Raw genomic sequence first — 16,526 nt, 5'->3', positions numbered from 1 at the left:
TTGTTAAATTTCCTTCTGTAACATAACCATTTTACACCTCATTTTGTTTTATTACATTTTCGATTTATATTTTCCTTTAAGTTAAAAAATTGTTTTTTAAAATATATATATATATAATATATATTTACCTACGTGTCACACTGTAATTTTTTTATACTCGTTCATCATGAAAAATAGGAAAAAACATAATACATAAAAAAAAAAAAAAAAAAAAAAAAAAAATATAAATATATAAATATAAATATAAATATTAAGAAAATATGTATAGAACTAAATAGAATGAATACTCACTTTAAAAATATGAAATGGACATATTAAATTAATCACATATAAGGGAAAATAATTTAAAAATACATTGTTAAAAAAATATATATGTGAATTTAATTTAATTCAATTTTTCTTTTTTCGCTTTTTTTTGGAGGGGGATTATATATACACAGTCGAAATTTTATTAATTATAAACTGTCAATTGTATTTCTATATGATATGCTATTATTTTTATTTGACTTAAATCTCATTTTAGCTCCTTGCGCATATGAAGTCCTCTATATTGTTTCATAATTGAATTTTATCGTATTTCATTTCCATAATAAAATTTCTCATTTTGACAACATTAAAGCTTTTTGATGTTCTATCCCCACATTTTTTGATATAGAATAATATACGCTATCTTCTGCTTATTCTTTGGTTATTCATTTTTTATTTTTCTTAGATTTGTCCTTTTTGGATTTATCCTTTTTAGATTCCTTTTTGGGTGGTTCATTTACGGTTGGCTTAGGTGGGGCTTGTTGACTTACGGTTGGTTTAGGTGGGGCTTGTTGACTTACGGTTGGTTTAGGTGGGGCTTGTTGATTTACGGGGGGCTTGGGTCCGTTGGTTGGTTGCTTTGGTCCCTGGTGTACTGTTGGTGCTTGTCCTTTCTTGAAATTTCCATGTGGTTGGTCCTTAAAGGGATCTTTTGATGGACCCGGTGCGCCATGTTGTCCCGTTTTAACTGGGCCTCTTCCTCTTGTAGGTGGTCCATAGGCCATCATTTCATCATCATCAGGTTCTGTTACTTTAACTGGGCGTCCTGCTCTTGGTGGTGGTCCGTATGCTCCCATATCTTCTTCTGGGTATTCTTCTGCGTCTGGACCATGTGGTGTTGGGCGTTTTTTTCCTTTGCCTCGTCCTCCAGGGCCTCTATTATATCCTTGTGCGCCAACTTCTTCGTATTCTTTTATTATAGTAGGATATTCATCGTCTGCCTTGGAACGTCTTTTTTTTTTTCCACCATATCCTCCTTCGCATGCGTCTAATGAACCTGGTAGCTTACTACTTAGTAACGCTTCATCGTCATCATCATCATCTTCATCTCTGTTCAAAGTCTCATGGAATCTCTTTTTCAATAATAAAATATCAGGTCCATTTGCACCAGTATATGGGTTCACTTCGTAGGGGCACTTTTCTCTGAATCCGTAATTGGCTGCTTCGTACTTTTCATCACAATCCTTATTTTTTTCATCCACGTTTTCCTTTAATGTGTAATGCTTGGATTCATATTTTTCTTCATACTCTTTAAAGCCTCCACGGGTAACTTCCTTTACTACGCGGGTTCTGAGTGGAGGGTTGTACTTTCCCATTCTTCGTACTACTGATAAGGATCTGCTGGTAGTGGGCTTCAGCTCACTCTGAAGGTCACTCCTCCCGTCACATTTTTGCTAAAAAAAAAAAAAAAAAATGCGTGAACATTTGTATAATTGGAAAAAATGAATAGTTACTTTTTGGGACTAATGAAAATGCTACGAAGGTATGCCGTGCACGAACATACACGTATACGCAAAAATGCTTCCACATCGTACAACTATACAAAATGGCGCCCAAAGTAGTAGAGCAGCTTTTATATCTTTTTCTTTTCTTACGTAATTAGAACAATTTAGGAACCAAATTAGAAGAGTGACAAAAAATGTTCTGCAGAGAAACTGAGAAATGTTAATTTTCTCAGTAGCGTTGTATCCCTTAAAAATAGCCATGTTTGTGAACGCAAAAAACCGTTTTAATGTAAGGATTACTTTTGTACTAAATAGTTTACAATTTAAATTCGTTAATTTTCCCTTCTGTGAGTTTGATTTTATTGATCTAAATATGGAAGCATTCACAGATGATTAGTTGTACTGTAAAAGTTGCGATATACAAAAAAACGAAATAAATAAATTGTTGGCAGTTTAAAAATTAAAAGTTCCCACGTGAAAAATCAAATATGAAAAATGGTAACAATATTCACGTTTGATTAATGTATCATCATTAAAAAAAGAATATGCATCTAACATATGTTTTTATAAGTAAATTCATTCTAGCGTTTTTAATTTATTAACTTTTTGTTTCCAAGAAACGGGTAATAATATATGTTGGTTAAAAAAGTGTAGGAAAAAAAAGTTTTTAATGCAAAAAATGTACGGATTTAATTAAAATAAGCTTAAAAAACGAGTACCTTAGAGAAAAATCAAAATTTTTATTAAGAATTTCGAACAATTTATCCAATCTAGAGAACAATATTTATGTGAAATTATTAATATTTTCCACAATTGTTATTTGCATGTAATGTTTTAGGTGCAAATGTATGTTAATTAAATTGCTCCATTGAAAAAATTACACGGGATTGATGGGTATTAGTGAGCGAAGTTTATCAAAAATGCATTTATTTTATAGTACTAAATATGTGGATATAATTCATCTATTATCATTTTAAAGTTATTTCCATGGGCGAAAGCAAATTTTAATTTGCACAGAGGGAAGGAAAATTTTTTTTGTTCCTGATTTTTGAGCTTTTTGATAAATAAGATCAGAATTTTATCCTTACTCTCTTAAAACAAGTACGTAAATGTAGGCTTTTCGTAATTTTTTATAATCCCAAAGTGGTCAATATTTAAATGTTTAATGTGTTCATGTTTTGGCGGATTTCCCTCTGCATATGCAACCGGCTTTTTTTTTTTTTTTTTTTGTCATTTATCAAAATAAAAATAAATAAGGAATAAGCTATTTCCATCACATATTTAAGCCCAATTGTGGATATTACAGAAAAGAGCCCTTCTTATTTTTTAAGGCTAGTTTTAGGGCGAGGGTAGTTTAAAATGAGAAGCCTATTATTGCTTCGTCAATATGTTAAAATTTTCTGTTAAGTAGTTCTTACATTCTTACAGAAAAGATGGAAATGAAGAAGGATTCATTTGTTTATTTTTATATCTATATATTTTTTTTACGCACATCTGAAAAAAGGAGGGCTTATTTTTAACACAGTATGTATTTTTTCCCCATTAATGGAACCTGCTATTTTAGTGCTTCTTTAACGTGGTATTTTCTAATTGAAAGGGCGTTTTATGTAGAGACGTTTCCTAATTTTCTACCCTTCTATGAAATTACATTTTGCGGGAATTAGTCCCAAAAGGTTAGGAAAATTTTGAAATTGAACTTAAAGTTTATATGACATAAATTAGGTTCTGCAGTAGCTATAAAGAGGAAAAAAAAATAAAGAAAAATAGCCGTTGCACATAGCTACATGATGAAAAAAGAAGCTGGACGTTCAAAAAAAAAAAAAGGAAATTTATATATATAAGTGATATAGCGAATTATTCAGATTGACCACAACATGCAGAACATCCATCTATTTTTTTTTATAAAAATATCTGAGAGTATATTATGAATAACGTAAAGCGGATGTACCTACATGCAAAATAAGTGGGTGATAAACGGCGTGACGAATAATTATTGCATGTGTACACATATTTGTAATGTGCCGCGGGAGGGTGAGTATCATTAACTCCAGCACGCAGATAAGTATGTCTTAATCCTTTCAAATATAGGAAATATAGATAAGCCAATTTTTTACATTTTTCCCCTTAACAATGTCGTTAATTCAACCTGTTTTCGTTAATTATGCCACTGTTCACACATCCCACTCACGAGCATACCAATGTGCATAAGAAACGTATGCTGCGCTATCCATTAATATTCGCATGAACGTGCATTTACTGCATAATATAGAACAAAAAAAAAAAAGAGAAAAAAATATATTACATATTTTTCATTTCCTTCCTTCGGGAAAAAAATATTACTTGCATTGCATTGTTAGAATAAAAAAAAAAAAAAAAAAATTCATAGGATCCATTCGGCAACACATTTGTAGCGTAATAATTGATAATAATGCGTCAGAATATATTTCAACAAAAAAAATATACTTCGTATGCTTATGCGCAACGTGAGCCCCATGTTACTCATACAATTTACTACACATATGAGTACAAAATATTTGACACAGATTAATATATAAAGTGCCAATTTTCAACTGAGTTGTCTCCTTTGTTTAAAGTTGTGCGATATATTCGAGTATATTATACTTAGTCCTAATAAGGGTGCGGGTGCCCCTCCCTTCCCATAGACCAATACACACTTCCTCCTGTGTAATATAAAACAATTCCCATACTACCAATTATGGTATGGCAAAATAAGAATTTATTTGGGCGCTTTTTTAAAAAATGAAAAGAGAATAATAAAAGGTGATATAGCACAAATAATTAAGAGGACGCATAAGAAACAAATGGGTATAATACCTAATCTCCACCTGTTAATCTTGTCAAGTACTAATGAGTTGTACGTACATGTTCCTTCTATGTATATAATGCAGGTGTACGTAAAAATAAAGGTTCATCGTTTTATTTACGTGTGACGCAGCACACGCGTGACATATATATGCACATTTATTTGAAATCATCAAATAGAAATGCATGGAATAATTTAATACATTACAGCGCCGTTCCTTAAAATGTCTGTTTGTTCGAAAAATTGTTTAATAGCAAATAATCATTTGTGTTATTTTTTAACCGGAAAAAAATTATTGTACAGATTTTTTCCATGTAAGAGTAACATAATTGCAATTACAACTGCTGTGTACTTCGGTATATAAATTGTTTCCCCTTTTGCCGCTTTCGTTTCATTCTTAATTATATGATAGCGCTTGTAAGATAGTCCTATTTTCCTCGTTTGAACAAATATATCCATGTATACCATAATATGGAACAAATTAAAAAATGTACAATCCGACGTACACTTATTTTCCGTTAAAACTTCTGTAAAGCATTTTTTCCCTGTTCTTCTGTTACTACTATTTATTCATTGCATAATTTAGTAAAGATAAGCGTGTGCTAACATGTTTCCATTTTCGGCAGCACCATAATACAGAAAAGTATGATGATTCTTTATTATAAGTTAGTGCCATACAGAGATACAAAGTGCGTGGTGTAAGAAAGTGTATCCCAATGAACACTGTTTTATGTATGTAACACTAAAGTGTTAACTATTCAACTGTTTCTATGTGACACTTCAGATAGGAATAATATCACACACCGTGCTCCATCCTTTTATAATGTTGCACTTTTCCTTAATACATCCTTGTATTTTTATTTGCCAGCAGAATAATAAAGTATTATTTATAAATTGTATTCAGTTTTAAAGGTTTTAAAATAAAAATAACAAATGGTCTTGCGGTTCCTACTATGCACATTTTAAAGTGATTGTACCGCTTATTCTATGATACATTACTTTTTGCATAGGAAATATAACATTTTTCGAGCAAGTGTGCAAAAAATTTATGGGTATGTATATATACAAACACATACACATATATATAACGAAAAAAAAATTGCAAAAAAAAGGTACATCATTGTGCAAATGAGGAATGTCATCAATGTTAATGTTTAAAAAAGGAGCAACCTACTTACATATGTGCGCACACAAAATAAGTAAAAAAAAAAAAAATTAGTGTGAAACTTTAAAGGAATATTTCATTCGAATGTGTCAAACACGTTGGACGCATATACATATTTTGATTGCGTCCATATAATATTTTCATGTACATTCAAATTACTTCATCAAAATGAAAAGGTCCACAATAATGTGCATTGAAAGTATTTCCGTTTTATATATTTCATTCCAACAGATATTTTTTTATATGCTAGACCTGCGGGGACGCACTATCAAATTAAATACACCGTATGCAATCAGTGCAGCAAACAATATCGGTAGAACGGGGGGATATATTCCTACTAACGAAAACATGGCTAAAATGCTCGTTTGAAATACAAATGTGTAATAAATAATAAGTGGAGTTGCTAAAATAACTAATGGCAAAAAAAACAAAATAGGAATAAAAACTCTGAATTTTTTTACAAATAAAAAGGACTTTCCCATGATGTCTTGACCATTATCAGCATAACGCCCAGGTGTTTTTTTCTTTAAAAATCGTTTCACTTTTGCTTTCAACTTTTTATCCGCTTTTTTTAGGAAGGTAGGTAACATTGATCTTTTTCTTGGTTTTACTAATTCTTCATACGCATAACGATGGAGAAATCCTTCGAAAATATCATCTTTTTCTAATTTAGAGAGCACAGCATGTTCTGTTCCATTGGTTGGTTCTCTCTTAAGATTATTCGTTCGTTTTATTTTACTCTTCCGTTTTTCTTTATACTCTTCATGACGTTTTAATTCGTCAATTATTTTCGCTTTGTAGTAATTCTTACTTTTCAGTTCATCAGAAAGTTCTTCCAAACTGTTATAAAATTTGAACGGGTCCGAATTGTCATGATTACTGTGATTTACATCTGGTGAGATGAGAAAAGGGTTTTTCTCCAAATTATTATCACTCTCATTTAATATGTTAACATGTTTATGAAAAAACTTGTCTAAAATTATTTTGTTACCCCCTTTTTGAGAGAGGCCATCCCGCATTAACGCATTAAATTGTTTCCGAAAATGATCATCCTGTGCTAATGCATTTAGCCTTTCTCTGAATGACTCATCATCTTCATCTAGCAAATTTATAATTCTTTCTTTTAGTGCCGTATATTGTTGCTGTGTTTCTGGTTCAATATCACCCCTTAATATTCTACCGGGTCCTGTGTGTAAGGTGATATTTTGAGGGAGGACTCTTTTGTCCCATGCATTAGCAGTACTGAGTGACTAAAAGACAGGAAAAAAAGGAGTTAAACGGATGTATATATTAGCAAAGTGAACAAAATATTTCTCTATAAGTGAAAATGCAAAAAAAAAGTGATAGGGCTAATATATCATTAAATTTAATTTCCATATTTTATTACATCATATATGTGTCTCCAGGTCGAAATAAAAAGGGTAACGGTAAGAGTAATAGTAAAGAAGTGTGATTTACGGTCTGTCCTTTCTTTCATTGATAATCTAATGTTTTTAAGACATTATAGTAATTGAAAAATTTATTTATTTAGCTTCCTATATAATGATTTTTCCCTTGTGTAATATTCAGCGTTACACTTTGCGGTGTTTTTTACTTATCGCTTGGCAATTTTTAAAACTTTTTAATACTTTTTAATACTTTTTAATACTTTTTAATGCTTTTTTTTCAAGCGTTTCTCACTTAAAAGGGCTGGTAAAGTGTGAAATTTCAATGATTATGTGTTATGTTAAAATGCGTAAAAAATGTACATCCTTGTGTAAAGCAATTCCTGCGTAATCATTTATGTAAAATGTTCCCAAAAAAAAAAAAATATTACAAACTAACATTTAAATTAATTATCAGTGTTAAAAATTAAATTAAAATTAAGGTAATTTTTTTAAATTATGTTTTGCAAAAATTAAAAATCATATATCATTATCGCGGAGTACGCAAAGCAAATGTGTGATTAATTTTATATGGCAATATATCATTCAAGTGTGGAAAGGACACGGGCGGGGTATAAAAAACACCATTATAAGTATATTTAACTCATAAATATACGCACACGAATTACAAATTTACGAATTTTTTTGTGTAATTTTAGATGATAGGGGTTGAAAAAAAAAAAAAAAAAAAAAAAAGTACAAAAAATGTAAGAATAACAATATATCGCGCTGCATAAATATTTATAACTTCGTATTTCTATAAAATTAAGCAAAATTCTTGTAAAAATTGTAAATATTAAGGAAGCATTAAGGAGTCATAGCAAAAATATTAAAGCATTCGTAAATACTTCCATTATCGTAATATACATTATAATGTTAAAAAATATTTAGGGGGTAATTTATTAGAAAATTTTGAAAAATGTTTTCTAAAAATGTTCCTTCAGAGTGTCTATTCATATTAATGGGCACATAACGACTTTATAAATGACAGTTGTGCAAAGAAAAATGAAAAAGAAAATCTATATTTTTAAAGTATAGAATTATTATTGGTTCCTTTAATTCTGTCAAAATGAATAATTAAGTCTTATAAGAATTTCTTAATTAAATTTTTTAAAATAAGATGAAAGTTCCATTATTTTATTGATATTAATTAGGTGTAAAATTTTAGATAAGTCTGACTGCTGGCACACTTTATATGATATTATAAACAAGTCCAGTGTTATGTTCTTACAGTAGTTCAATTTGCAATGCACAACAAGTGGAATAAACCTTCTGTCAATATTTTATGATGGTAATATTAATATAATTTTTAGTCATATGCTCCTTCTATTATTTCAATTATTCGAAGACATGGATAAATAAAATCTAAGGCACATTATTCACTATTTTTTTAGCAAATATTTCTGAAATATTCTTTATATGAAGCATGTTTAAATACATCGTGTGCATCTTTAATTGCATCCGCGTAAATAAATAATCCAACATTTCAGAGTGTCGATGTACTGTATTTTTTTGTGCATTATATTTTGTGTGATTATAAAAGTTGCAAAATACTTTCAATTATGGAAGTATTTATTAAAAAAGGCTTATAAGAATGAAGTTATCTAATTAGTAAATACACTTTTATTATCTGATCAGCGTTATACTCTTTATGTCAAATTATAATGTGATAAAGGGAAGACTATGTTTTCAGAGTAAGAATATATCTTCTCATATGCTAATTTGTGAGAGAACTTACAATTTTATGTAATAATTGGTTCTATCTATTCTATAATTATTTCCTTTTTGTGTGCTTCCCGTGTTGCACATTCACGTATTTCTTGCACAGTCGGTGATGTTCCCACAAAGAAAATTAGCATAGTAGATTTTCTATAATTTGCTCTCGAAAATAAATGACATCTTTGAATTATAAGTGTCTAGTCAGCTGGACATATATATAAGTACAATGAATTATTATCAAAAGAGGGCGCAGTGCCAAATGGATTTATTCCCAATTATGGGTGAATTGGAGTAACATGATAGTCATGTAAACAATACTTCGCTAATTTACTAATATATATAAAAAGTTTATGTGCAAAAATAAAGTCAACTATGATCGTACAGTGCTATAGTGAACAAATTTTATATGGAAAACGAAGAAAAGAAAAAAAAGAAAAAAAAGCCGAATGTTGATATGGATATAGCGTAATAATACCAATTAAAAATGTATTAAAACACAAAAAAACTTGAAGATATTGTCTACTTTCTAATAAATTAAAAATAATGGAGCGCACTGAAGCAATATCTAATGAAATAAAAAAAGGAACGTTAATAAATTACATAAAATGCGTTGCTTTATAATATTACTTTTTTACATTTCTTATTGAAATACGTGTTACGTTGTCTATAACTGTTGCTATGTTCCACTTATAAAAAACTGAAACAGGGAAAAATAATATTTTTCCACAGCACATATTAAAAATGTTAGTATATATGCAATAAAGCTCAATGAATGACCCAGATAAATTTAAATGTACTAATGATTCGTTCTAACAAATGCTTATTCTTAGAATATATATACATAAGCATATAAGTATTTTTTCATATACAGAAAAAAATTACGTATATGCACTCAGACTTGTATGGATTGGGTTAAATATATTTATATATAAGCCCATACTTTCTTTATTTACGGAATTATTTTTGCGCCCATTCTTTTTTTCTTCCTTTTGTTTTAATGCAATTCTATTATATATTATAATTAACATATTAAGGAGCACTAATAATTAATAAAGAGAATCATTCTTAAGATGATTTTTACTATGTCAAGTGTGTTGGAAAAGGGAAAATGGAAAAGGATATAAGTAGCGCTGCCTTCCTTTATTATATAATAGCACCTGTCAAAATATGGAACCAGGGATTAGATGGTCCTTACAAATTTCATTTATAGCAAGAGCGCAATATATGTGTTGACCAATGAGAAATTAAAAAAAAAGTAATAAAGTAACATTATATAAAAATGTTCCACACATATAATGAATTCGCTACAACTGTAATAAGGTGACCCACGAAATAATGGCGTTGTAAGACAAAAACGCGTCTATGTGTTTTTTTGAAATTATATGTGATGAAATAGTAACTTCAAATGTGCTACTTTATATAATAATATAGTTGATGTTTTAAATGAAAAAAATGGAATGCCTAGAATAATTGAGAAGGAGTTAATCACTGCAGGAATGTACAGAAATTTAAAAATACATATGTATATTCATATAAAGTTAGAATTCGTATAATGTTCTGCCTTTTTACCTTAATGAGCGTCAGTGCGTATTTAGTACATTTATTTTTTAAAATAACGATTATTAAAGTTAGCTAATGCGTGAAATCTCTATGCAAGAAGACAGGTAAAAGTCTTTACCACGGAAAAATGTTGAATTGGATTTCATCAAAGTTTATCGGAAATGAAAAAGTTCAGGTATAAAAACATTTTACCAATGTATATGCCAAATATAGTGTAGTATAAGGGAAAATATTAAAACACATTTTTTAGAAGATACTATTTATAATACAGCACATGCGAAATAAAAAAAATAAAGAACTAATTAATACGAGAGTATTATATTTTTGAGGACAAAAGTACGAAGCAATAATACAAAGGAAGGTACGTTTTAAGGTTTTAAATTACATAAGAAGGTTAATTGTTTATATATGTGACATGTACATATGCACGTAGAAGGTTTTTCTATGCGCTTGTATCAAAAAAATGTTTATATATGTTATAGAATTAGTGCATGGACTGTTGGGGTTTACATGCCTTTTATATATATTTTTCATAATAGCTAATGTTTTCCTGCAGATATATGTGGTCCATATATTTTAGTCAAACGTTTGCACTTCTCGTATTTGTAAAAAATAGGCATGAATACAATGATTAGGAGACCAATAAATATACAAATAAGTGGGGCCATTATAGTGGCCGATACGAAATAACTCATTATCACTACTAGAAATAGTAGTGAAGAGATCGATATAACTGGAAAGAAAATTGTGAGTACATTAACGAATTTCATTAATTCTGGTGATATAATTCCATCTAAAAGATTTTTAACATTTTGAGGTATGTCACCATTCAGTGTATTATATATGTACTTTTCATATTTTGCATCTTGTTTTTTCAGAAATTTAAATATTCTTGAAAATATAGATTTTTTCCTGTGTCTACGCGTACCCGTTAAAGGCATCTCGTATTCCTTTGCGTTATATTGTGGAACTCCGCTGTGGGCAACAGTATAGTAAGTGTTACCAAGTTCTTCATCTTCATCATCATAATTGTTTTTATTAGATGATTTGTCAGAACTATTAATACTTTCACAGGAATCATAGAACTGGTCTAAATTATGATCATTCTTCTGGCAGGAATCATAGAACTGGTCATAACTCAGAACATTTTCATAAGAATCATTAAAGTTGTCAGATCTATGAGAACTCTCGTTGCATTTTATTTTATTAAAGCATTCTCTAAATTTATCATCTTGCATCACTGATTTTACTCTGTTTTCGAATGCGTAGTCATCCTCATCCACTACGTTCACAATTTTATCCTTGAAGAGGTCGTATTTTACTTCCAAATCTATGTCTATGTCTCCCCTTAGCAATCTGCCATTTCTGCAATTTAATATTGTTCTAGGGTTGATTATCCTATCTTGTGATTCACCCAAGTCAGTAGTTATCTAAAAATTAGGGAAAATATTTAAATGTTATTAACGATAGCATATTTATTTACACATGGATAACAGTTTCATCAGGGTATAAAAACATGTGAAGAGGGAAATGTTCATATTGTGCATAGTATTAATGTAGAAAATGTTGGTATATATAATATTAAATTTAATTGTTAAATACATACTTCTTTAGAATATTTCCATGGGGTTGCTAAAATGGCAAGCATAAGGAAATTTAGAAAATAGATGCCCTTGTTGTTTCCCTTCATGTTGTGTATGCCTCAAATTTCAGAAATGTGTGAAAAGCAATAAAAATTTATTCTATTATATAATATTTTTCCTTTGATATTATTCAACAAAATTATTGTTCCATTTTACTTCAAAAGATTTTTCCGCATTTTATAAAATTCGTGTATTATATTTTACGTACGACGTATATTATTTATGGAAAATAAGGTTTTCTTCAATTGAAAAAGAAAAAAAAAAAAAATAAATAATAATAATATTAAGTAATTTTTTCCAATTATATTCTCTTAATTGCAAGAATCGCACTAATGTAAAATGAAGGTAATTCTTATAAATATCAAGATTTTAAAAAAATTAATAAATAGATCCTAGTGTATAATAAGAAGAGGAACAGAATTATACGTTGTAAATTTCTCATTAGCACTAAAAAAAAATATATATATGTTCTTTATAATTCTATAATATATATTTACGCCATATTGTTCATTCTTTTGGATACGCACATAAATATTATATGAACACTTAAAATTTATATTAAATATGATTATCAATACTAATGATTCTATACAATAGAAGTGAATAATTTTGTGGCAGTACTTTTTACTTTTTATAGAGATAATGATTTATTTTCCACTTGTGCAGGTCGTATTGATGCTGTTAAATGCACTAATTCCTCATATTATCTAATTACCCCCTGTTTTGTGATATATTTATGTTTATATTATTATAAATACATTAACTTTTGATTTTACAACATACGTAGCCATTTTTCTCATTTAATAGTATATAGGAATTTTTACAAATTGCTAAAAAAGTAATGGAGGCGTTTCCTTAAATTTTAATTAGTAAAAATTATTTCAAATAATTATTTAATGATATTTTATCCAATACATTTATTTTACTTCCAATTTTTGATTTATATGTATTATTGTTGCTAAAAAAAAAAATAGAACATTCATAAAATTCTGCTTGAAACGGAAATCATAGGGTGTTGTAAAAATCTTTTATAGTTTACACAAATTAAATGTTAATTTCTTTTTTTCCCCGAAATTACAATATGTTAATGAAATATATAGTGCATTAATAATATTTTTTGTGTAAAAAATATAGGTTCCGTATAAGCATAAAACATATCTCTACATATCATTATAAGTTGTTCTGTAAAATTATGAGTATGATTATTGATGGTAAAATATTACATAAAAAAAAGAGAAATTTCAATTATACTATAATTGAGAAACAGAAGAAATTAATTTATACTAAAAAAAAATTTTCAATATTTTTCGATCGCGGATTAAGGTTTTGCATAGTTAAACACATTTAGTGCACCCTGCAGCTAAATAAAGAACCCTTGAATAACATACCGTGGACCCTCAGCCACGAATCCTGAACCGACATACCTCGAGAACTTGAATTCTGAGACAACTGGTTCCTCCAAAAGAGCTATACATTTGTCCGTTGTCTTAAGCGCGTAATCTTCCCATGAAGCTCTCACGCTTTTTAAGATTTCCTTGAATTCATCTCTGCTTACATTTTCTTTTGCAGCGAAGGTATAATATACATCATTAATATGCTTGTGTTGTTTTACAAAGTTATTGTGCATTATCTCTTCACATTTTTTCCATTTCTTATTATATTTTTGGAGAGCTTCGAAAGATTGTTCCTCTTTTAATTCTAGGTATTTTTCTAGCAAACATTTTCTAACATCAATATATCTACCTCTTTCATTTGTGTATGATTGCCAGTAGAGGGAGACTAATTCCCATTTTTCAGGGAATTCTTCCATTTTTTCTAATTTCTTATTTATTTCTTTATCTGTCAATCTATCATCAAAACAAGACATTTCGTAGTAGAAATTACTAGTTCTATGGGTTCCGTTTTTTTCATATTTTTTAATTTCCCCAAATAATAATTCGTCCATTCCGTGCTCATCATATATATGTTCTTCCTTATCATATCGTAATGATCTTTCTCCATATTTTGATATTTCATTCTCATATTTGTTTACCCTTTTTAGCATTTTACCTGTTTTTCCCTGTCTCTTCTTCCTTTTCTTTTTTTGTTCCTTATTATCATCATTATCTACGTCTTCATATGATTCTCGTAGGTTCTGACAAAAATTGTCAAAATTCAGGTATCTATTTGAGAAATATGTTTTTTTTTCCTGTACCTGCTGTTCAGCTGTTCCTTTATCTTCTTCTGTACATTTAGTGACTTCTTTTTTGGCAGCTTCCGTTTCGAACTGAGGAGCTTCTTCTTTAGCATTTTCTGTTGTAGGAGCTATTCCCGGATTTTCTATTGCTGATACTAGGGATGGTTCTTCCCCTGCGTGATCTTTTTGTTCTTTCTGTTCTTCCTTTACTTCTTCTTTTACTTCTTCTTTTATTTCTTCCTTTACTTCTTCCTTGACTTCTTCCTTTACTTCTTCTTTTACTTCTTCCTTGACTTCTTCTTTTACTTCTTCCTTTACTTCTTCTTTTACTTCTTCCTTGACTTCTTCCTTGACTTCTTCTATCACTTCTTCTTTTACTTCTTCCTTGACTTCTTCCTTGACTTCTTCTTTTACTTCTTCCTTTACTTCTTCTATCACTTCTTCTTTTACTTCTTCTTTTACTTCTTCCTTGACTTCTTCCTTTACTTCTTCCTTGATTTCTTCTTTTACTTCTTCCTTGACTTCTTCTTTTACTTCTTCCTTGATTTCTTCTTTTAGTTCTTCTTTTACTTCCTCCTTTACTTCTTCTTTTACTTCTTCCTTGACTTCTTCTTTTACTTCTTCCTTTACTTCTTCTTTTACTTCTTCCTTGACTTCCTCGTTTGTTTGTTTCTCATTCTTCTTCCATTTCTTCCACTTCGCTTTTATTCCGCTTTTTAGTTCTTTTTTAATTTCTTCTTTTACTTCTTCTTCTTGTTTTACCTCTTCCTTATTACGACGAAATATATCCCGAAGGGATGTTACACACTGTTTTCCATTGGATAGCAAAAAGGGAAAACAGCTCAAGTCCACCTCCTCGACTTCCTGTTCGGCTGGTCCATCCGCTTCTTCATCTGGTGCCAATTCGAGCTCCTCTTCTAATGGAGTTGCTGCAATTCCTTCTAATTTACGGTTGCCGCTTGAAGGATCCGCCACCTTTACAACATCACCCGCAGCACATTCCGCTGTAGGAGCTATTCCCGGATTTTCTATTGCTGATACTAGGGGTGGTTCTTCCCCTGGGGAGCTCACTGAATTTGCTTCATTAGAAGTAGGAACAACAACAGAACCTATACTACGATTACTACCCGTACTATTAGAACCGGGAGCTTCAGTACCTTGACCAGGAACCTGCCCATTCTTAGCATCAAGACCAGGGTCGAGGGAGGAAGCAGCGCCAGCTCCAGGAGGACCAGAATAACCAGGGTTAGTAATAAGTTTAGTGGCAGCAAGTTGCGTCCGTACATGGGACTTTGTCCTTACTTTTGTATTTTCACCCTGTGCCAGTTCGAGCTCATCTCCTGATAAAATTCGTTCTGTTTCCATGGCTAAATTTCTAGCAACTCTATTACTTAGTAGTAATAGGGCGAGATGTTCTTTCTGTCTTGCGAAGTCATCCTGATGCTGCAAGGTAGAAGGACAAAGGTGATAATGATGGTGAATTTAACGGACGTTATATATAATTGTGGTATGTTATAGAACATGGTTCCTATACAGCATTAATAAACAGCGTCCACATAAACTTAAAGTAAGGAAAACATTCTAGAGTGACAAAAACATGTGCATTTAACAGTAGCTGCGCGATAGTGGCATGGCTCGTAGCACGTGCAGTACGCTCAGTTTGCACAACTTGTACGCTCTATACGCCCATATTTGATCATACAACTCCTTTTCTTTTTCTTTTTTTTTTTTTTTTTTTTATGTGTGAGGGGGTAAACTGACCTTTAAAAAAATGCAAGTAACAATAAAAAACAGAATAGTTGCTCTCCTGGAGAAAAAAGGAAACTTTTGCGCCCTATTCCCATTGGTTTCATGTTCGTTACTGGCTGCGGAAATTTCTCTGTCCCTGTGGTGGTCCTTACCCGTTTTGGCTTGCACAACTGTTCGTAGAGCACCGTTGACAGTTGTTCTGTTCGAATGTACCATGTTCTTGTGAGTGAATGTTGTATATGCAAAGAAAAAAAATTATCATTATTAAATTAAAATAAATTATGGTACAATTTAAGAACAAATTATATATGAACAAAAATACAAAAACAAATTCTTTTATGTTTTTAAAAAAGGGTTGTTTCAATTTGAATAATGTGTAGGGTTCATGGTTTCAAGATTAAGGATTCCAGGGTTTAGATTTAATGTTTTTCCTAAAATAAACCATTATGTACAGCAGTATATGCATGTTAGGTTATTATGACATTTTTACACTGGGTACACTCTCTGTACAAATT

At 30.2% G+C, this 16,526-nt stretch overlaps 3 protein-coding genes across 3 annotated transcripts; all 3 read right to left on the bottom strand.

Annotated features, from left to right (window-relative positions):
- Nucleotides 1–692: 692 nt before the first annotated feature.
- On the bottom strand, nt 693–2,012 carry PCOAH_00048150 (Histidine-rich knob protein-like protein KPRPC; the record flags this gene model as incomplete). Its single annotated transcript, XM_020061598.1, has 2 exons — nt 693–1,700; nt 1,902–2,012. 2 exons carry the CDS (start codon nt 2,010–2,012, stop codon nt 693–695), a joined length of 1,119 nt encoding a protein of 372 aa, XP_019917160.1.
- Nucleotides 2,013–5,979: 3,967 nt separating this feature from the next.
- PCOAH_00048140 (Uncharacterized protein) lies at nt 5,980–12,133 on the bottom strand (the record flags this gene model as incomplete). The annotated part of the gene is made up of 4 exons (XM_020061597.1): nt 5,980–6,990; nt 7,128–7,224; nt 11,038–11,873; nt 12,050–12,133. 4 exons carry the CDS (start codon nt 12,131–12,133, stop codon nt 5,980–5,982), a joined length of 2,028 nt encoding a protein of 675 aa, XP_019917262.1.
- A 1,313-nt stretch (nt 12,134–13,446) lies between these two features.
- Nucleotides 13,447–15,801, bottom strand: PCOAH_00048130 (Uncharacterized protein; the record flags this gene model as incomplete). The annotated part of the gene is made up of 2 exons (XM_020061596.1): nt 13,447–15,705; nt 15,784–15,801. The coding sequence occupies 2 exons, from the start codon at nt 15,799–15,801 to the stop codon at nt 13,447–13,449; spliced, it is 2,277 nt and encodes a 758-aa protein (XP_019917257.1).
- Between the last annotated feature and the right edge of the window lie 725 nt (nt 15,802–16,526).

Source organism: Plasmodium coatneyi, chromosome 13 (genome assembly GCF_001680005.1).
Source record: "Plasmodium coatneyi strain Hackeri chromosome 13, complete sequence".
Lineage (NCBI taxonomy): Eukaryota > Apicomplexa > Aconoidasida > Haemosporida > Plasmodiidae > Plasmodium > Plasmodium coatneyi.
Note: the sequence above shows the minus strand (reverse complement) of the source record. Positions and strands in the feature narration are given on the sequence as shown.